Here is a 24,134-nt window from a genome sequence, read left to right on the forward strand (position 1 = left end):
TCAGCATGAATCTAAGAAATAAACTGCCCTGTACCTACCAGAATCTTGCCAGAAATACCTTGGCCAGCCAGGGACTGTTTCCAATAGGCAGTACAGTTAATATCCTGGGGAATTTGTTTAGCTCTATGCACGTAGGCTGTATACCTACACTTTGTCCCAAGGCTAGAGAATTAACTGTAGCTATTTAATTTCCTAACATAGTCAGAGACTTTACAGCCTTCAGAAAAGGTTTAGATACATAGTCTGTCTTCTTTTTTTAGATTGGTGTCTAGGTTGAATTTATATTCTTTAATATATTTCAATATGGCCTTGCTATGAAAGGTGAGCAAATCCTGGCCAAAAAAGAGGAATTTGCCATGTCACTGTCCAAGTGGTTGTCACCAGTTTTTAAAGGCGAGTGAGACAGCAGGAGTATAAACAAGGGACAATAAAATTTTAAGGAAACCAAATATCCAGTCACATGAGAGCAAGCTAAACAAACTCAGTTTATTTAGTCCAGAAAAGAAAAACTGGAGAGGGAATAGAATTTTTCTTATATAAATATATTGATAAATTACAGTTGAGACATATAAAAAATTCTATAAACACATTTAAGCTGAAAAAATGAAGGAAGATTGCTAGATTAGTGGACTGGTACCTTGATAAAAGCAACAGGAGAAAAGATATAATTAGTTCTAAAACTGAACTTCAGGTCAAAATGAATTCAATGACTCAAGTTCTTCTCAGTCTTCTGTTCTTGTGATGCATAAATAAATATTTCCACATTAATTGAAAGCAAATGCAAGACTAATCTGAGAAAAGATAATTCAGATGGATTCTATGTGATAAAAATAAGGTGAACAAAAAGACTGGAAAGTCTCAGCGACTTAAAAAGTCTGAAGAGCCTGTGAAGATGGTCTTTAAGGAGTAATGACAGAAAAATTTCAGCATTATCAGCAAAGTATCTTTATTGTTTGTTGTATTCATTCCATATTTGCTTATTACTAAATGTAGATTCCACTTTGAAGCTGAAGAAGAAAAATACATAACTATTTGTAATTTTCCATTAAGAGCAAGAAAACTCCTGGTAATACCCACAATTTTGACAAGTCATGCATACCAAAATTAATAAAAAGCCTGCAATTTATTATAACTGTGATATCTCTTATGACATCAAACAACAAGAGACTGCAGGACAGTTGTTCTCACTGTTTTTTACACCCTCAGGTAGAGCTAAAGAGGAAATGGGTATGAACTGGTATGTCAATCTCTCCTTGAGAATTTTCACTACTAATGTGTATTCACAGTGACTGAATATAAAAATTCTTTGTCTCCCCAGTCAACTCCATACCCAGATCTCCTTTTTTTTTCTCACTATAATATTGCTACCCTTCTTGTCAAAGAAAAATTCCATCTCTGTGAGATAATTGGCTTAGGCTTTTCCTTCTTATCCCATCCCAACCACATGTTTTACAACTCATCCTTCTATTGTCCTCAAAATCAGATTCATTCTCCAGATGCAACAAGCCAATATTTACACAGTTGAGTTCTGTGTAAACTCAATGACAGTTGAGAGTGACATTGATTACTTATTTCAGAGCTGTGCAAGCCTGGGTTTCTGGAGGCATTACGCAAATCAAGCAACGCAACTATTAAAAATTTTTACTGTTTGTACATTTTAGCAAACTAGTGAATTAGTTTTCACTGGCTACAAGTTGCATAGTTCTCTTATTTATTAGTATTCTATCTTATGTTGGTTAATTAATTCCCATGCTGATTACTCCACATGCTCAGGCTTTCTCTTTTTTTTTTTGAGTTGGTGTGTTTCTTGTTCCAGTGGTCACAATCTCCTCCTGCTGGAATTACCTTTTAGGCAGTTGGAGTCCATTTCAGCACAGTTGCTGGGTTGGGTTTATTAGTTTCTTCCTCATCTTGGGAGCTCTGTCAGGTGGCCTATAAATTCTGCATTTTTTGTGTCCACTTTCAGTGGGCATCCTACTTCCTAAGCCTTGTTAACCTCCTGCTAGGTCTGAGATTGCTGAAGCATGTCCAGCTCTGTGCCTTAACAAGGCAATGCTACCTATAAGTAATTTGTGTTTCTAACTCATGGACATCACTTGGAGCTTGCTTGTTAGCTGCTCTCTGTTTCACAGATTGAATCTCCCTTCTTGTTGATTAGGCTTGAAAGCAAAAAAAAATCAAAGAACATCCTTTCTTAAGGAGATATTCCACATTTTGCAACACTTTAGATGCCATCTCTTCAATCAAGCAAATTCCATTTCTGTTAAGTTTGTGGTACTAATCACAAATATCCATCTACAAAACATTCAGGTTAGGGGTTTGTTTTAGATTTTCATTGGGGAATCATCTATGATCTCCCACAGATGGTAATTCCTTGCAGAGGTAACCCACTGGCCTTTTCTGATTTGTTTTAGTGTTTGTTTGTTTGCTCTTGTGGTTTCATTTACTGTTATTTAATACCTTCATTTTGCAGTGTACTATTTAAAATGTGTGATGACTCCTGCTCATACTGACCATTTCTTGTACACTCATCTACAGCCTGTCTATTCACACATCCGCTTTGTGTCAGGGAATGTATTGTTTTCCTGCATTTGTACACAAGTAGATCCTAGCCTTTATCTGGGTGCAGCAGAATAAAAATCAAAACTATTAAAAAAAAGGCAAAAAAATGATTTCTTGCCCAGAAAGTCTGTACATTTGTGGTATATCAAAGCTACTATTTTGCTTACTTAGATTAAAACCACAGTTTGAATAACAGCTGCAAACATTAACATGAGAGTACTTCAAAGCACATTAATTAGGCTAAAACAGAGGTTTTAATCATGGCTCACTTGAGATAGTTTAAGATAATTCTTTCAAATTTGACCATCATTAGATAACTGGACTGAAATTACTACTTCTCATTGCAACATGGGAAGTGGTCATTCTCTTTCTTTAATGCTGAGTCAAATCTTAATAAAAAAGGCATAGAAATTAAATTTCCCTTTTTTTTTTAATTGAACTACAGATGCAGTAGATCTCCCTTTCTGCATCTACAGGCTCTCACATTTAGACTATTTACCTTCCAATTACTATGTAGCAACAGTGCACTCTCACCACATATAACTACCAACAATTGACTCTTACACATAGCTATAACATTTTATCAAGTGCTACACATGAACATTACACTAACTTGTAAATAGCTGAAGACAAGACCTGTAGCCAATGATTCAAGCACAGCTAATAATCACAAGAGCCCTGAAAACTATGTACTTACTAGACAGAAAGTAACCAGAGTGAATATGCATATAGACTATTGTAACAGGAGAAGAAATACTTGGGAAGAAGCAGGTGTTGCCATTGCTTCAGACCTTTATTTTAGGACAGATGCACATTGCCCAGCATTGTCTAAGATAACATTTCTGCAAGTATTGTAACTCTTCACCTTGCATAGCCCCACATCAGCCCTCAAATGCTGACAAATGTGCAATTATCCTATAATAAAATCCCCAACCTTAAAAAATCCAAACAATGGTCATGTGTACCAAGAATCCTGACTACTTAAATCTCTGCTTGAACAATAGGAGGTATAAGTTATTTTTGGGATGCCATCTCAATAAAAGAAAACTGCACTTACATGGTGACATGATCAGATGGGAGCTAAGTCAGCACTGCTAAAAGCTCACAACTTTTGCCATGTTTATACAATACTACAGGATCACAGAATTAACTAGATTGAGATCATTGAGTCCAGCCTATGACCAAACACCACCTTGTCAAGTAGTCCCTGGCACCAAGGGCCACATCCAATCTTTCCTTAAGCACCTCCAGGGATGGTGACTTCACCACCTCCCTGGGCAGCCCATTCACATGCCTAAACACCCTTTCTGTGAAAAACTTCTTCCTAATATCCTATTCCTAGTTTCCAGAAAATAACAGCTGTGTCTTTGCCTCCATCCTCTGCAGATGCATTTAAGAGGAATAGCTCTGTGACTTCTATTGTAACAATAGCAAGCAGTTCTTACTGTTGCTGTGAAAACACCTAGCTTAAGAAATGACAGAAAGAGAAAACAGAGTACACAGAGGCTAGTATCTGGTTCTGGTGTTCTGATATAACTGCATTACACAGCTAGCTGATAAGGTGTTTCCTTACAGCAGTAGTGCTGGAGATTTAAGGGATGCACGGAGTAAAGAGACTGGGTATTGAGTAAAGAGACTGGGTATTGCTAACTGATGTTGCATGGAAGCAGCCCTACATCAGGATAATCTTTCATCAACTCCCATGTTATCATTGGCTCTCTGTCTAGTTTATTTTAGAAAATGAAGAAAAGAAACAGAGATGTGAAAATATAAAAGTAGTAATCAGGATACAGTTAAGTTGCATGATAGAACTGTGTAATAATATGATTAATTTTCTAAATAGCACTAAAAATATTCTATGGATGTGATGGACTCTCTGTAGCAGAATATCACCCGTCTTCATCTTTTTTCGTCTTGCAGATTTCTGCTCCCCTCCCCCTCCATTTTTTACATCATGGTGAACACATTTCACCCTTTAGAATGTTGTGATTTATGTTTCTAAATGGTCTTCATATTGGCAAAGGAAAGAAAGGTCATATTACCACTCTAATTAGCAAGTTAAGCTTCATAAACAGGCCCTTATGTCGTCAGTGATGTTATTTAAGCCTAAGGTCAACCTTGAAAGAAGCTGGCCTAGGAAGATCCCTGGTAGGAAAAAAAATGGGTCTTTCGAACAAAAATAAACTTCTGCCATGAAGTACAATTTACATGTTCTGAATGAATCTAGAATCTTCCACATACCACCAAGCTTCCTGAATTTCAAATAAATCACAAAAATCTGTATGTTCTTGTGCAGCTTCTCTCAAAGTTGGTGTTTTTTCAGTAGCAAGGCACCAGTGGATACACTATTACAGCTTATTGCTTGTGACAAGCAAATATCAACTATGAAAAGAAATAGCAACTATACTCTGGTTAGCAGTAAAAGGTCATTAGTAATAGCTTCTGTAACTTATCTGCAGTTAGGCTGCCTATGCCACTAATAATTAGTCATCAAATGTTGGCTTTTCAAATTAAAAAATGGACAAAAGCCTTAGTAAGAAAAGCATTTTCCCTTCTGATAAAGTTGTCTTCCTTAATAAAGATTTTTTTTAACATTATCAATATATTTTCATATAATTCATATCAATGTATTTTAAATGCAGGTGATGTCCTTTTTTCCCCTCTTTGGGGAAACTACTATCTAACTTAGCAATCACTGTATCTTCTCTACTGGAAGAACAATCTGGCTGTATAAACAATATTTGCAACATATGACACATATCATAGCACATTCTTTTGGACCTTACCATTTATTTAGGGCTAGCTGATTACTGATTTAACTTCTCTTAACTTTCACTGTGCTACAAGCATACTACACAGAATCATTCATTTCGTACATTAAGGAGATCAGATGCAAAATGTATAAATTAAAGAATTCTGAAACTCAGGCTGATTTGTGTAATAAAGCAAAGGTATTCTTCTCCAGGCCAGCTTTGATATACTAAGCTTTTACTATTTCACACATGAAACTGAAGCAACAATGGGAAACGTTCACATCACTGGTGAAGGATATAAGCCCATGTACTATTGAATAACACTGTCGTATTCCCTTCTGTGAAATTTTGTCCAGTAAGCTTGTCTTTGCAGTGCAGCTTAAAATCACTATTAGAAAACCACTAGTCTTGAAAGAGTGTCATAGTAGTTGCTGACTTTTCCTTCTATTGTAATGCAAAAATTTATTTTAACATACAACTCACATTGAAGTTTGGGGTTTTTTTGTAGATTCTATTATAGTTGGTTTTAATATGTATGTACAATAATATGTATGCTGGTTTTACTATGTATATACAATAAACTTACAGTACTTGGCACAATATGAGATGCAATGCCACTTAATTGTACAGGTGGAAATATTTTGTACCTCTACAAGATCCAAAATATTACCTCATTCCATTTCATGGAAGAAATTTTTAAAAATTTAGGGATATCCTGAGCAAAACTACTATAAACACAGTAAGTAAATCTTGAATAAAACCAAATACCTAAGGCAAATATGGATTATCGGCATTCACAGTGAGTGAAGGAAGAGGTGTAGGTTGACAGAATTACTTTAAAGAGTTTTAACAGCAGAAATGTTACTAAAATTTATAGATTTAACAAGGCTTTATGGAAACTTTTGAAATAATAATCAATGATAAGTGATCCAGTGAGAATACCTATCCTTTATAATCAAGAGTTGCTTGCAGAGTTATTATTGAGGTATACTACAGAGTATTCAAGCACTCAGCTCTTTTATTCACTCACATAACAGAGATACATTAAAGATGGGGCCATTTAGACATTGCCTAAGGGAGTCACCTAGGATCCAGTATAGTATACAGAGAAAGTTCTTGACAGTTTTTGTAAGCTTTGAGCTAGAATTTTTTTTTCTTATATTGTGTAACAAAAAATTAAAAACCAAACAATTTAAATTTTATTTTTTTAAAGCTGCCATCCCAGATGACACATGAGTTATTCAGCCATCAAAAGTGCTAGTCACCCTCAGCCACTTGTAATTTCACCTATACCAGATTACCTGGAACTATTTCCATACATGATAACAAAGTAATTCAGATAAAAAAGATTTCCAACAGATCTGCAAAAATTTACTAGGAAAGCAAGTAATAATTCACAACTTTTAGAGAAAAGGTTTAGTGTCTGCAAATTAAAAATGTTTATATTTTCCTATGCATATTAAAAACCCTCACTCTATTAATTCTAGTATATCAAACTAGTTCATAAAATAAAGGGCAAATGAAAAGATTTTAATGAAGGTTTGGTACACAATCATCACTAACTTTTCACAGACAAATCAGGAAATCAGATCTTTTAAAACCCTATTAGTATTTAGTCCTGTAATGGTCAATATGAATGCAGAAAATAATCTTTTGTCCCATGAACATTCTTAACAAAAAAGTTACCTTGTAGCTACAAATGCAAGCATAATATACATGATCAGACTGAGGTCTTCCAAATTCTAAACTCTACTTTTCCCAGCTTTGGCCACATTGAAACTATAATGTCTATTGATTTTGATCTCTTGAAAAGTGCAACAGAAATGGATATGCACTTAAGAAGACAGGCTGGTAACTTCCAGTATAAATGCTGAGCACTGGGGGTTAATTTTCTTTTAGTCAAAATGTTAACTTACTATATCAATATTTCTATATATTCTTCATCAACTTCCAAATTATACAAACTACTGACATTAAGTATCTTTAATATGTATCAGGTGTATAAGTCTTCTGAGAATTTTCCATGTATAGAAAAGATGAGGCAGTGAAGTCAGATGGAGTCTTGGGAAATGGGAGTCATTTGGCCTTGGGCGTTCTAGTGAATCATCTGGGACATTAGCACTAGTATATATTCTAAGTTTGATGATCCCTATACTCCCATTTGTACACGGTATTGCTGATGTAGTTCAAAAGCATGTTAAACTTCCAGTGCTATAAATTAATTACACATCATCTTTTAAAAAAGTTTTTCAATTTGCAAGTTGAAATTCTATTTTTTGTACAAGTAATTTTAAAATGTTTTATTTAAGCTTCAATTCTTCTGTAATACTATGTTATTGAAGAGATTTCAAATTGTTGCAATTGTGTCAAGGGAAGTTGGTTTTCTGGCACAAGGTATCAGAGAACATGGTTCAGTGCTGAAGTAGCTGGAATACTCAAGACTGACAGAGATGTTTGCTGTGGACTAAAAACAGCTCAGGTGTGTGCTGACTACTCAGCTCACTGAGGAACTAGCACTTGCTTATTTGGATAAAAGCCCAGTAGAAAGAACAAACTTGATGTTACTACTGAATCTTTCACCTTACGTTGCTGATGTCTCTGCTGTTACTTTTACTGACCGTAGCTGACACTCCTGCCCATGGATGAGATGTGCCAAAAGAGGGAACCTGGAAAGGGCGGTTACAGACTGGTCAGCAGCTTCTATTCACAGCTGGGCTCTGTCTGTGGAGACTGAGCCTGACTGACAGCAGATGCGCAGTGACTGACAATCAACAGCTCTGGGTACCTCATATCAAGACACAACCAAAAGCAGATCGAGCAGATCTCAATTTCCTTACAGGCTTTTGTAATTTCAATGCATATCTCAGCCTTGAGCTACTTTAGACCCACCCTGAGGTGTCACATATTTGCCATCTGCACTTCAGAACATCACTGTAATTTTCAGAAAACCTGCTTCCAAAAGCTAGGCAAGCAGATCAAATATTTGGGTAGAAAATATCTGCTGAAATTAGAACATACATTCTCTTAAACAATATCTGGTACATAATTTTAGATCTTCCAGCACCAAAACCACTATATCCTACTAAGTTATAGACAGAAGGAATGGTCTGCTGATGTTGTCATGACATTAACGACAGAATATATATTAAAAACTTCTATATTGAGAAAATAAGCCAAAAAACTCATTGAGGCATATATTAATACCTCATGTTTTCTTTCTGAATCTTTTAAAGTGTATTTATGTAACCAATTGTTTTTTAATTGAGATGATAATTTTAATGCCTTTAGATATCTGTGCTTATTATGTGTCTGCAGTGTTACTTTGTCATTTGGGAAAATCTGCATTTTGTGTATGAAGTCAAGAGACACAGAACTTTTAGCTAGTGTCCTGTTATTTAATTCAATGTCTTCAAAATAACTGCATGCCTATTCTATTTTTCATCTCCTCCATGCCTGCAACTCTGTTTTAATTTTTGGAATGTGTAGCTAATGCACCTGGCAGCATTTGGCTGTGTGGTCACAGCACTGCCATGGGAACTGAGAAGAGGCAATATTCACTGCTGGATTTCAACATGAATCATACCCAGTTAGTACGGCATGGGACTAGAGATTAGAAAACCTGCTTGCTGCATTCTATAAAAATGCACTACATCACTAACAAATTCACTATTTATTACTGAAGATATTCATTCCCGTTTAGACACCAAAAAGCAGATCATGAGCAGAAGACAAATCTCTACAACAACCACCAGTGTGGCTGTGAAGAAATAGGGAAATATATGCTTGGGTATTAATTTAGGATTATTGCATGGTCACAAATCCTGTCAAAAGCCTTTTCTGTCACTAACAATTCAAGGCAAGTTTGAAGAGTTTTGCTTGACTATAACAAATTTGTTGTTATTTCTGTAGAACTGCATCAGCATCAAATAACCCCAGAAATATAACTGGTGGGGGGGGAAGGAAAGGAAACTAACAAGGAGTTAGTTAGATCTATCCTAGAAGAGGATCATGAATATAATGAATACATTCAATCTCACAAGTATTTTCTAACAATACACTGAATTTGTAACATTGTAGTATATGCACTGGTTTCTTTTTTAAAAAGCATTTTTTAAAATTATGCTGTAGAAAAAAGCAGTAGAAAAGCATGATGTTTAGTTCATGCCATATAATGTCACTTTGATTTTAACTGATGTAGACTGGCCTAATATGAAGCAGCTTGTTTAAGTGCAACTTGTTACATATAATTACATATATTCTATTGATATGTTATACAATATATCCTTACATATACCACACATATATGTACTATGATTGTATATTGTTTTACAGTGCATCTCTGAATTGTACTGATCTACATTCTTGTAGAAAAAAAGTAGGATTGCTGCCTATTCTATAGATCCATGCTAAATAAAACATAAGAAATGTCTCAAGGAAACCAAACAATGTAACATCTCAGGATCAATGTCAGGACTCTTTGGAAGTGTACCTCAGCTACCTTAAATTTGACAGAAAGAAATCCACCTTCACCTTGGATTAATCATGATGCAGCTCTTCATTATTCACTGTTTTATCTGCAAAAACTCGATTTGCCTTTTTCTCTTTCTGCTCCCCTTTACCTGATCTAGTCTTCCAATACGCCATTGCCCAGAAAATTCATTTTTCCCAGATTGTCCATTACAGTTGGGTTTTTTATAAAATTCAAACAACTTTCACTAAATTAAACATAATAAATTACTGAAGTATTTCCCTTTCTATCTAAACATGGTGCAAAGAACTTTTTCATGCCAGGGGCCTAAAATACACATTTACATTTATTTAATTTCAAAAGAGAAATTGTTACAAATTAATTGAAAGCCTGTTATAGATATCAAGCAATTACTCCAATATGTTTGTAGGTTGAAACAGACACTACAGTCTGAAGCAATGACTGTTGTCTTTATACTGTGGTAGACCATTTGCTTAAAATTCTGGCTTAAAAAGAGGTTGCAATTAACTGCACAAGATTTATTCTTTATTTTATAAAAAATAAACACAGCATATCACAGCACGTGATGCACTGGAAATTTTGTCATATTCTAAAACTGTCCATAATATGATCCTACTTTCAGTAGGGAAAGAGTCCTAAGCAAAGAATGACCATGAGTAGTTTTGCCTATAGTGACAAACTGGACAAAAATATTCATGAAGTTGAGAACACATGCAGGAAGTAAAAGTGGCAGCTGAATGAGTGAAAATAAACTGAGCAACATTATTTACAGAGAAGGACACTACAAGTTCTTAGCAACACAACGCAGGATAAATTTACAACATTAAGTATGATTTCCATGGTAGAAAATGAAGGAAAATAAGAGTGATTGTGAATAGTTGTACTGGTGATAGTCTGAAGTTTAAGAAGCAAAAAACAAGTATATTTGAAAGACTCTTTTTAAAGAGAGGAAGAAACATGGTGCAGATTTTGTTTTGTCACATAATTTTTGTTGTAGTACTTAAAAGCCTTAGAAGTATGGGCTGCTACACAACTACAACTGCAGCAATAGGATCAAAAGGGGCAGATTTAACACACAGAGATTAATAGATAAACAGATACAGAAATATTTAACTCAAAAATAACTGAACTTCTAATACCAGCTCTCAGAAGTAATTCAAGCTTTATATAACATTATTCATTATTTTTACTCTTTTTTTGAAAGGAATTGACTAATGAATTTCTGTGTCATGAATTACAGCACATTTCAGTGAAAATAGACAAAGTGTTCTAGTTAATTTGAAAACAATATAGTGCAATACACACAGCTGTTCAAAAAGCACACAGAATTTGTTCCAGCTCCCTTAAAAAGGGCATCAGGAAGATTCCACTGATTTTATCTCAAGGCATTTCCTATCCTTTATATAGTTTTCCATAAATTCATGCACAGTTCACTGTGATCAGTTTCCAAATTTATCCCACTTTTAATTAAGCACTGATAAAGACTTCTCCCTAGAAATATCTTCCATTATTGTTTGGTATTTGGACATTTGTCAGATATATTTGTTTACAAGTATTGGTCTGGTAGGCACTTTATAGGAGATCTCTGTACTTTACTGAATCAAGCCACAGAGATCTGTCCTACAGAATATCAGCATGCAGTTAGTAACATAACTATTAGATACAAAGTTGGACTATTAAGGAAAAATTATTTTCATGTCTCCACTTCATATGTTCTTTGTTATGTCACTAGAGATATACCACTAAGAACATAGATTTGATGAACCAACATATATTAGAAGTATCTAAAAAGAACTAGTTTTATGCCACACTGATCCCTGATAAACTGAAATGGTGTATTACAACTCTTAGAATAGTTTTTAAGAAGCATCATCATTTAATCACTTTTTATATTTATATTTGGCAACAGTGTAAATGATTGAGGGGAAAAAGAAAATCTAATATACACTTTACCTGACAGTTCATATTGTAAAACAGATTACTTCCCATCTCATTTGTAACATCTGAACAGTAGAAGACCTCATTTTCAAGAAGTATAGGTAGGAATGTGTATCAACAAATGAACTTGTGTATGAGCTGCTCAATCCTCTTGATTCTGAGCAACAACTCAATACACAAATGATCCTAAAAAGATCTGTAAACTCATTGTGTAAATTTACATACATGCACTAGATCTTGGAAAAAAAAAATCAAATATTATTTTCTGGGTCTTTGTAACATCAATATTTTGCTATTTAAGCATAATAGATAATTACAGTCAGTCAATGGAAGAAAACAGTTTCCCACACCTCTCTGCAAATTTTTAGATCATGATTAGAGAGGTCTATGAGAACACTTAAAGTCTTTGAGAGATGCTGTTAAAAGAGCATAAGTTAAAGAAGAACCGATTGATATAGCCTTTGTCACTCACAGAAATTAATGACTAGTAACCAGCTGGGAAAAGAAACACACACACAGGCACAAAGGCATATGTACACTTATGCCCAGACACATCAGCACAAACAGTATTTAGATTTACAGAAAATGAGGCAAAATTTTGTTGACTAATGAACTATTAAAAAAAACCCAAACAAAAAACCCCCAAAAAAACAACACAACAACAACAAAAAGCCAACCAAAAAAGGTATCTCTATTAAAATAAGGAGGAACTCCTTCCATTAATAGCACGAATTTCAGGAAAAATGGCAAAGCAATAGAACTTTCAACTAGTGTTACCACCATATTTAGGACTCTAATGGCAAGATGGCAAATGGCAAGATGGCAAATGACTTTGATATGCTTCATTAAATTTAAAGTGCTTTGGCAGGGGTGGGACTTCACCTCCATCCTCAACCATATGCTCAGTTACTGTTAGCAAATTACTCTTTAGGTATTTCTAATGGAAGAAGGCAAAAGCTCTTTGCTCCAAGACAGAGACCACCTCGTATTTGAGTAATTCAGCAGCAGCAAGAACTTGTGAATAATTTCTGGAGAAGAGAGAATAGTTTCAACTCATCATAGCAGTAAATTCCCAGCAGATAGGAAAGGCTCAAATGAGAATGGCTTACACTCACTCATTCACATTAAGGGCAGCAAGGCTCTTTCTATATCCCTCAGTATGTTATCTCAAAACAGCACAGGTAACCATATGTATTCTCACCTAATGCTGCATAATGTCAGCTACATTGATTTCTTATGTATTCACACACATTAGGAGGGGGCAACAAATAAACAATATGGGAAAATCATCTAAACAAAAGGGAAGCTAAACCACAGCAGTATTGCATGTTACACACATGCAACAAGTGTTTTGCTTCTCCCTTCCATAAATGACACACTGAATATCCAGAGCCAAAACCAGAAGGAAACCAGCAGCAAGAAAAATAGATAAACAATTCCAAGCATCATTACAAGAAATAAAACAAAAAAAAATTCATAACAAAGACACAACAACAGGATAGCAGTGTAAGAAAAATATATGTGTGCTTATATATTTATGTTCATACTGAACTAACAAGTCAGGAAAAATTCAGGAAGAAATTTCACTGAATAAAGAACACCTTCCTTGAAATGCTGTCATTGCATGTAAAGGCTTTACACAAGTATTGGGACATATTTGAAATGAGTACTGAAGACATACCACTACCAGAACAATGATAATGTTGTTATCCTCTCTGGAATTTGTTCTTTAGGTGTTTCTCATTCCCATTGCTGCCAAACTAATTAAGTATAAGGAATGTTTTGGAACAGAAAATAACAGTAAAAAGCTTTCCATCAAATCTTATAAATGTGCCCACAAGTTGCTGCTCCATAGAAACAAATACAGATTTCATCATCATGTATTAACAGGCTTTTTGACCTTTTATATGAGGAGAGAACATAAAAGTGAGACACAAAACTAAACAACAACTTAGATCTGGAAGACAAAAGAAGTCATAACCAACAAAAAACTGAGGACAAAAGGACATTTGTCTTTAAGGTAGCAAAAAATAATTTAAGTAGATTTTTAAGAGTTGGTTCTCTTGCTTTTTCAAAAAATTGCTATATGATATCTTTTGATTCAAAGACTCAATCTTATTTTATACCTAAACAAGAAAGAGATGTCCCCAAGACCTTAAATATCCTAGATAACTTCTCTCTGAAGACTCAAAAATAAAAATATGGATATCAACATTTTCAAAGGAAGAATCAGCTGCATAAGCCTTGGAAACATTCAGCAGCAATCCAAAAAACCCATAAAATATTTTGATTCAGAGAAGATTCTAATTGATTAACAATTTCACTGCAAGACTTCTTAAGGACTACTGTACTATATTTTTGTAAGCACAAACACTGCTTACACAGAAATAAAAGCCGTAAGAAATCAGTACTGAAGGTGTATCTCACTGTAGCACTCAGTATCTAATAAATGTTTCCTTTCTCAGTATACTAAGAAACAAACAACATATCCCTTGCCCACAAAGGTGAAAGAAGATTTATAATGTTGAGGAGACAGCAGTAACTGATATGATTGTTTAGAGCAAGAAGTAGCTAGAACTTCCAACAGAAAAATCTAGTTCATTCTCTCCCCTGTAGAAGATTTCCTTGCACTGTGTGGAAGGAACACTTCTGCACAGTCTCCCTTTTGGCTATTTCCAGTTTTGGCCCACGCTTCTACTAAGAACTTCATTTTAACCATTGGAAGAAGTGCAACAGAGTTACTGTAGCATGAGAATGTATCACAGCAGCAGAAATTGCCATCTCATGTAGCACACATAGGCTGCACCTATGAAAGGGCAAGGCTTCTCACTCCATCCCTGAGGATGGCTGTTCAGTCACGGCAACATCCTAGAAAGTGAAAGGATGAAGGATATATATTTAACACTCCAGCCTCAGATTAAAGGCTGGAGTAATCTGCTAAAATATGTACCTTTAGAAAGTGTAGTGGAGGGGATGAATGTTGTAGAAGATTTTTCATTGTCATTACCCCTCCACCCTGTCCCCCCCCCCCCCCCCCCATGAAATTCTCTGAGGGTTAAAAGTGCTAATGACACTTCATCACACCTAAACAACTTACAGCAGCAGCCATCACCTCATTCCAACCTTTATTTCCCATAAATAATTTACCCCAGCTTCTCAAAAATCAATCTTGTAATTTCTTACTTTGGGAACTTAGCATTTTTTATTTTAGCGACTTATCCTTTCAAAGTTGAATCAGCTCTAGAGGAGCTTGTTTCTGGAACATTATTTGTGATAAATGCAAAGTAAAGATAGCGTGGAAAGGGAAGGGAATACACACATCCAAAAGCAGTTTTTCCACGCTAGTTACACAACAACACACTCTTAGTCATGCAGGGTAAATCTAAGGAGACACAAGGTGAGACATGAAAAGGATGTTATCCTCTTCCCAAAAATTAATGCATGTACACTACTTGCTTAAAAGTCTAAATTAGTTGTCATATTAGATTTGTGTAAAGCTTTAGGAAAGAATGGTGTGAGGGCTCTTTATAGAAAATTACACCAAGTGGAGGGTATTTCACTAATTAACACCCCTTCCCAAAGAAATGCTTATGTCCTTTAAAGATAAGCTTCTTTTAAGTAGAGAAAAGACCCCAAACATTTGCAGAGCCCTGACTTTAACATCTGTTGGTGTTCCCTACACACAAGTGTGCTTCTGTGTGCATGTTTATCAGAAGAGGTCATCAGGGGCTTGCTTGGTTTATTCATCATTTTAAGGCACTCCTATTTGCAAAGCTTCTGTTAATGTCAGTGAAATCTAACCCAGACAGAAGTTTCAGAGGTCACATATTTGGCATGCTACATTTAGAAACCCAAGTACAAAGTTGACGGGGACGCTTCAAACACAGGGGATTACAGCGGAAATAGGTCTCCTTATACCAAACTGGCTATTGAGCAGATTCAGGGAAGAACATACCGAGACTGCATGATGCTATTAGAGCTCTTATTCTTGCTTTATTTTATCCACTGACTAAATCAATTCTGCCATTTGGCAAAGCCCAGCACAGAAATAACACTTTATTTTCAATACAACAGAAAAGAAATAGATGTGAGACACAAAATCACATGACCTATAAAAAGCAGATACTTACAGTTCGAAGGAACTGTATTTCATCTTCCCCTCCTTCACCCCCTTCAGCCATGGCTCTTGAGGAGTCAGCTCTGCTGAGGCTGATCGCCTCCACCGTCAGCTCACTGCGCTCTGTGCTGCTCCTCTCCTATCAGTATTAGCATATAGCTAATCCACAGCCATATAGGGAGCTCAGCTAACTCCACTGCACTGCAGACTGTCAGTCAACCCCCTCACTGCCAGAGCCAACTGCGCTGCTGCTTTTCCAGCTCATAGCAAGCAATTCTCTCCCTTTTCTCTCTACCCTGGAGGCAAAACCCCCTACTGTTAAGGTATTGCAGGAAGAATTATATGCATCACTAGGTGTTGATTTTTTTCCCCTCCAGATACTGTCTGGGCAGAACAGAAATGGTGAAGTGTTAATAAAAGCAGAGCTTGAGCTTCCATTTTCACAGATCAGGATAGCAAATTTTGCACTGAAATGTATCAAATTCAGCAATTTTGAACCTACTGATTATGCAGCAGAAGGATGTAATCCTGATGATCACAGGACGAGTGGATTTTGACAACAGGCATTTTCAGCTTGCTTACAATAATTTCCATTTCTTGCTTCTCTGCATAAGCAGCTGCAAATCTGATTTCTAAGATGACTTTATGATCTGAACCAACGATGTGTAGTTATTTGTGCTATCCCTTTACATGGTATTTATACTCTATACTAGGGACTTCAAGAGCTTTATCTGTATCTTTTTAGAAGTACACCTGAGTATTTATAGAAGATAGTGCATATTTGCTTCGGAATCCATAAAACAGATTTATGTTAAAATAAAACTTAAAATAAATTTAAATTCTAGTTCAACAATGAAGAAATTTGTTATTAATGAAAATTGCTATTTATCACTTGAATAAGAGCAAATAATGAAGGGAAGAAAATAGATCAACACTAGAACAAAATTTAATTAAGTGAAGGGAGGAAAAAAAAAATTACACAAGGAAACAGAAGAAACTGCCGAGGAGGCTCTTGCCAGTCAATTCACTGTGTGATCTTGCATCTTGTGATAAGATTGCAACCACAGCTTACCCCTACATTCAACCCCTGAGAAGAATTACCCAAACTTTGTGCAGTCCCTATTTAACTTGACACTTTCTCTCACAGACTGCTATAGGCATACTATCTTTTCCTCAATAAGAACATATTTATGGTTTACAAAGGAAAACATAGGTACAATAAGAGAACAATATCTTTCCTGGGGTCACAAAGATGAATGTAGCACACTGAAAACTGAAACTGCATACTCTGTGCCCACAAGCTAATAATTTATGGACAACTGTCCTCTGGATGTGGAACCCAATGCACACTGCCCTTCCACCCCCCAAATTAATACTATTCTCATTTTGCACTAATTAAAATAACCATAGTCACAAGCCAGAAAATGAGATGCCCAAGAGTTTCTCTCCTTGATGGGCAGAATTCTTTGAAAAATGTTTTATTTCACTCTGTCTTATTACCCTGAGAAAATCCGTCCAAAAAATAATGCCAAACACATTACTCAGCAACAGGCAATTTCAGGTCAAAAGCAACTCAGAAGCCTTTAGTGGGTATAGTCATACTGGCTCTCCCTGCCAGTCCATCCACTTCCTTTTCCCCACCCTGCAGGCTTTTTTGGTTGCTGTGCAAGGCAAAGGCAATGTGGCAGAAAAATGTTTCTCTGAAGTGCCAGAAAACTGATATGGTTGGCATTTGAATATCCATTTTTGTGCCTGGGGCTTTGCTGTGGTGTTTATTTTAGCTCCAGCCATCTTTGGATCAAAACTTTATCTCATTCCTCTTCAATAAAAAGAACATACCATAACAGGTCTTATTTATGGAATACTGTTATTCCAGAAAAAAAAAAAAAATGTCTGAGAAGTGGGGAAAATTTGCCCAAAAACAAAGCATGCCACTCAGTGATTTCACTAAAAAGAGTAGACAGTGAGGCCTACTATGACACATGCTTATCCATACATTTATGTTATTTCCTAATTTACATTCGAGCAGACGGTTTCCTTGACCATAGTAAGTGAAGGGTGGTGGAACTAGATGATTTTTAAGGACCCTTCCAACCCAAACCATTCTATAATTCCATTATATGCACAATGGATTTGATACACATATGGCATGGCAAAACACAATACACATGTAAGGACACTTTTTCTGTATCATCTTAAATGAAACAACCTTTCAAGCATACTATTTACTTTGAAAGACTATTAGCAAGAAATAACCCAAAACCTGAGAAAATAAGTGCTGAATTTTCTTCACAAATAGAAATCAATATCATTAAGTACATGTGCTGGCCAAATTTTATTTCAGTTATGTAAGAAGATTTCCAGATAGTAAGTTCTGAACATGCAAAGCTGAGATTAATCCACCTGAATCAAATGAAAAGGGAGAAAATATATAACTTTTCAACTGTTTTCCTCATATGTTGGAGTATTCCATTAAAATGCTTCCTATGAAATGAAAAAAATTAGAGTAAAATAATATATTTATATCAGTTAATATACGTAGTTATGAATATCTATGTCTGCAACTCCTAATAAGGCAGACAGAAAGGGTACCAAATTTTTTTCATTTAAACAGACATCAACATGCTAGGATATTTCTTTGAATTTCTTTAAACAACAGACAAAGCATATGAAGAATGAAATATTGGGAAAATTCTGATTCATGTCAAACCAGTAGGTTTGGGTTTTTGTTTGTAAGTTCCTCTGTGGTTTGATACTCATCTTTACAAAGCATCCCATGCATTGTTTTGGGAAACAATATCCTGCCATTATAAAAAAAATATTTTTGTTATATTTCCTCTTTTTAAAATTGTCAACTGTAATGCAAAACCATTGCATAGCACTTCTGCTCCCTAGATTTTTTTTTCTGCTATATGTTTAAGGAGAAAATTATTCACCTACTACAGCATAAGGAGATCCACATCTTCTCAAGACATCTTTTCTGTCTAGGACTTCCCCATTGCTACAAGACTGAGATTTGTCTGTAATGATCGCATATTGCACACAGGGTATACATGTGTATATATGTGTGTGTATATATATGTATATACATATACACAGTCACTCTGCTTTACTGGATATGACTGGAAAGTGCAGCATTCCACTTTACAGGTCAAAAGTACACCTGGAAAGCTACACAGGTCCGACAATCTGAATTCTGACCACTTGTGTGTTTTATGATACTCTATTCATCCCAATCAATCCTCAATCTGCAATTTAGCATTTTTCCTCCTAAACACACTCTGGACAGAGTTCATGGTACTTTACAGCTATGAGAAGGGCATGTCCACAAACCGAATTGAAGGAAAACTTCCTTTCAGTTTTCATTACAAACGTGCAGCCTGGTTATCCTACAACATAAATTCTCCCCTTTCACCGTGGGATTCAGGCTGACTCTTCACTTGTCCTTGATTGTAGGATAGAATTTTTATAGTAGCAGTAGCCTGACAATAAAATAGCAGGATGGATATTACAAAAAAAAAATTTTAAAAATTACTCTGTAAAGAACTATTATCTGAACAATCTGTAAACACCTTTTGTTGTGTGTATTTTACCTTTATGAAGATTGACTTAATACACCCAAGCAAAAATGAATCAAATACCAAGTAGAAGATGTTTGCAAAACCTGCAATGGTAATACATACACATTAACATTTTAAAAAGTACAGGTAATATCAGTTACCAAAAAGTCAGTTGGGTGAGGAATCAAAACTAAATTTTCCACTGATAATTACAGGCTGTAGTGGTAAAAGTTAGGTGCTGCTTAAAAGACTGTCATGTCTCTGCATGTGCCTCATATCTTCTTTATGTGCCTCAAGTACCAGAAAAAAAAAAAAACAAACACAAACACAGGTTTTAAAATGCCAATAATAGTAAAAAATTTGTTTTCTTTACAAAAACATCACAAAAGTATTCAAATTCATTATGCTATCTTCAGCAGTCAGCTCCTTGTTCAGTTCACTAATGTTAGTCATGTTTAACAGGTGAACATTTCATTTGCCAAAGAGAAAACTACTTCTGTGACTATCCAGGGGTTTTTTGTTGTCATTTTGTCTTGTTACTTGGAGTATTCTGGGTTGGGGTTTTTTTTTGGCAGGGATTGGGAGTGGAGGGGGCTACTTTTTAATTTAATCTGGAAGAATTGCATTTAATTTTCATGTCAAAAATGTAAGATCTTTGTCAAAGATTTCCTCAAATTATAAAAACTAAATAAACCTCTGATGTCATTTTTATATGAAAGTGTAAAGATATTATGTAATGTTTCAGAATTCATAACACAGTATCAATATTGCTTGTAAGGCCTAATTCAGTGGTTTTTTTTAAAAAAATTCAGCACTACTTAAAGGAAAATGAGGAAAGAACAGTATCTCAAACCGGAGACTCAAAACCTTATTCACCAATGATCAAACTTTTATGTTAGATTGCCATCTGGTGGTAAAGTTTAAAAAAGATTCTGTGACCCGGTAAGCATAACAGTTGTTATTATTTTAGTCTAAGATATTGGGAGCCTTACTTCCAATTTTACTCTAGATTAGGCAGTATATTTGTCCCCAATGGACCAATTTCCCTGCTCAAGCAAGGTCATCCCAAAGCACATAGCACAGGATTGTGTCCCGACAGTTCTTGAATATCTCCAGTGAGGGAGACTTCAGAACCTCTCTGGGCAACCTGTTCCAGTTCTTGATCACCCACACAGCCCTCTGGGGTATCAGTCACTCCTCTCAGCTTTGGGTGGTCAGTGGACTTGCTGAGGATGCATCTGCCCTTCATCCAAGTAACCAATTAATTCAGGTAAAGAATTTACAAAAGTGAACCTTGGGGAACATCACTAGTTACAAGCTTACAAAAAGACCCTGTGCTACTCACTGATCACAACACTCTGGGATCTGCTGTTTGGCCAGTTCTCAATCCACCTCACTGTCCACTTATCCAGTCCACACTTCCAGAGTTCACCTATGAGGATACCATGAGAGCAATGTCAAAAGTTGTTGTCATCTTATTGCAGGAGTTCCATACTGTTGTCTCCTTATCACAAAAGTTTCATACCTTCTTGGTGTTTCTCGTAGGCTACTCCTCAGAGCACTGACTCTTTCTTCTTCACAAAGTGGCCAACTAACCCCAGTTCCCTTCTCAACCAGCCACCCCACTCTTTTATAGCACTCATCATCTTATTGGTTACAGCTGTGACCTGTTAAAGTCAGGCCTGTTCCTAATCTTTGATAATTAGCCCAGCTGCAACTCCTTAGGGGTAAGATTACTTTCTACACTACCTTTATTTTCTTCTGTTCTATCCCCCTACAAAAAGTCTTGCTGAAGTCAAGGCAGACACTATCCACTGCTCTTCCCTCGTTTATCCAGACAGTTGTTTCATTGTAGAAGGCAGTCAGGCTGGACAAGCATGAACCTGTAGTGAATCCATGCTGAATACTTCTGATCACCTATTTGTCATCCTTGTGGATAAAGACGGCCTGCAGAATGAGGCGCTACGTCATCTTCCAGGGACTGATGTGAGGCTGACTCTCCACAATTCCCCGGGTCCTCTTTCTTGCCTTTCTGAAGACTGGGGTGAAATTTGCTTTCTTACAATCCTTAGGTATAGTAGAGGATATGTATTGCATTTAAATATCTGTATAGAGGCTTTGCCCCGGAGGTCCCGGTTGCCCTCGATGGGCTGCAGCTGTGATGTCCTTAATTGGGCTGCAGCTGTAACCAATGAAGATGACCGGGATAAAAGGGGGCGGGATAGCCAGTCAGGGAGAGCCTTGGAGGAGCCCTGACCTGAGAGAGAACAGCATGCAGAAGAAGGAGTCCATGCAGTGAAGATCTGCGGCCATGAGAATACACCCAAGAGGTATGGACTTTAGAAATCTAATAACAATATGGGACTCTAGAAATAATAGAAGAATGACACTTAGGAACCTCTGCTAATCAATACAACCTTTCAAAGATGATCATAAGCAGCCTAGGTATTTCATCTGCCAGCTCTCTCAGCACTTGTGGATACATCCCATCAGGACTTGTGGACCTCAATTTTGTCTAGATGTTCTCTAACCCAATCTTTTGTGGCCGAAGGAGTCTTCCTTCCAGCATTCCTTTACTCTGCTCTCCTGGGTGAGAGATTCCTGAGGGTTGGTCTTGTTTGTAAAGACCAATGCAAAGAAGGCATTTGGTAACTCTGCCTGCTCTGTGTCCAGTTACCAGTATTCTCCACATTATGCTTTGTTTTCCTGTTGCTACTTATATGTTTCTTCTTGTCCTCAACATCCTTGACCAGATTTAATTCCAGATGGGCCTTTGTCTTTCTTTTGTCATTTTTGCTTACTCTGACAAGCTATCTGCATTCATTCCAAGTGGCCTGACCTTGCTTCCCTCTCTTATGTATTTCTCATGTACACTTGAGAAATGTCTGGACTACATTTCTTATTTATCCACACAGGTCTTTTGCCCCCTTTGCCCAATTTCCTGCCTATTGGGATGCATTATTCTTGAGCCTGGAAGGAGTGATCCTCAAATCTCAACCAGCTCCCTTGGACGCCTCTTTCCTGCAGAGCCTGTAGCCACAGGATTCTCCCTGCAGGATCCCTGAAGAGGCACTAAAGTCAGCTCCCCTAAAATCTATGGTTGCAACCTTACTTGTTGCCCTGCTTCATCCTCACCCAATACTGAACTCCAGAGTCTCATGGCCAAGCCTGTCCTCCACCTCCCCATCTCCAAAGAGGCCTTCTCTTGTTAGCATAAGGTCAAGCAGCACACCCTTCCTTGTGGGATCCTCCACTACCTGTGACAGGAAGTTGCCATGGGTGCTTTTCAGGAACCTCCTGGACTGGGCTTCACTGTACTGCTTCTCCAGCAGGTAAAGGAGTAGTCAAAACTAACTTTGACTACACTCTACATTAAACTCCATTCTAAAAGTTACTACACAATTAAAATTGCTCCATATATCCCGTTGATACTACAGTCATACAGAGAAAAATGTCCATGAACTTACTCTAGCTTATTACAAATGTGATAATTAGACTGTATTACATAAACAAATCACCATTTCTAGGGATACCAAGATACAAACATACCTATTCAAACCACAATGATCTTCATCTCCCCAGTTTGGGTTAGACATAATTTAAATTGAGCAGCCATATTAATTCAGAATTTACATAAACACTTATATTAAACTTACAAATATAATTAAAAAGCTACATAAAGATTGCTAAGTCAAAGTAAAGTGACATTTCAGCCTCTTTCTGGTATTGCCCATTTGTGAACACCTCAGAAAAAAGAAGAAAAGAGCAAATCCGCTATAATAGTCTCACAAAATCTTCCACTTTATGCAAAACTAAAAATATGGGATTTTAAAATCCCATTTTATTGGAACAGTTGAATGTAGTAACCCCAAATCAATTTTAGAAAATAGAATTTTAAAAATAATTAATTTGGCATAACTAATAAGAAAAATATGTAAAAAAAGTAAAAATTGAACAGAATTTTTATTTCATTCAATAAGGAATTGCAATTTCTATTTTCAGATACTGAATTTTTTTTAAAACCACCTATTTTTCCTCACTTCTCAATGAATAAAAACCAAGAAGCCTAAAATTTTTTCCCATAAAATGACTTGTGCTGTACTGAGTGCTCCTTGGTGTAGTACAGACTTATTGATATGTATTGCTAGGTGCTTTAGAAAAAGTAGCCATTCTCACTGTTAGTTTTATGCATATTCCTATTTATTCACATCTTTGCTTACTTGGTTTTACTTTTAAGTTTTGTTGTCAATTTTATACAGCTTTATATAGGCAACTTAATATCCAAATGTAAGACTTTTGTAATATCTTGTTAAATGCTTTTTCTCAACTTGAGCATAGATACTGTGAATGTATTAATCTTACTTGTGTTGCAGCAAACGAAAATGTGCTGGAGATGCTTTAATTAACTTTTGTAACAAGGTTCTGAAAATACTAGCTATGATCTCTTGGGAAAACATAGAAACCAATTATGGGACTAGCTCTTTCAAATATTCCCAAGATAAAGGAGCCTAAACCTGGAAAAAAACCCAATAAAAATGCAATAAAAAAAAGGTCTACTTTCATAATCTACCTTGGAATAATTAAGGTTCAAGAGCTCTTCTTGAAATGTGTAGTTTGATTATTTACCTTCATCTACTGGATACAAGAAAAGGAATATATTTACTTTGATCAATTACAAAGAGATATTGCTCTCTAGATAAAGCAGTCCTAGAAGC

The 24,134-nt window shown here is 36.0% G+C and overlaps 1 protein-coding gene across 1 annotated transcript in view; it reads right to left on the reverse strand.

The window, feature by feature from the left end:
- Positions 1-16,067, reverse strand: part of RYR3 (ryanodine receptor 3) — a 196,760-nt gene extending 180,693 nt beyond the window's left edge. Inside the window, exon 1 of the mRNA XM_066551268.1 lies at positions 15,873-16,067. Coding sequence (XP_066407365.1) covers positions 15,873-15,923 — 51 coding nt within the window. The 5' untranslated portion in view covers positions 15,924-16,067. The remainder of the gene's footprint in view (positions 1-15,872) is intronic.
- Between the last annotated feature and the right edge of the window lie 8,067 nt (positions 16,068-24,134).

The sequence above is a fragment of the Molothrus aeneus genome, chromosome 6 (assembly GCF_037042795.1).
Source record: "Molothrus aeneus isolate 106 chromosome 6, BPBGC_Maene_1.0, whole genome shotgun sequence".
NCBI classification, from domain to species: Eukaryota; Metazoa; Chordata; class Aves; order Passeriformes; family Icteridae; genus Molothrus; species Molothrus aeneus.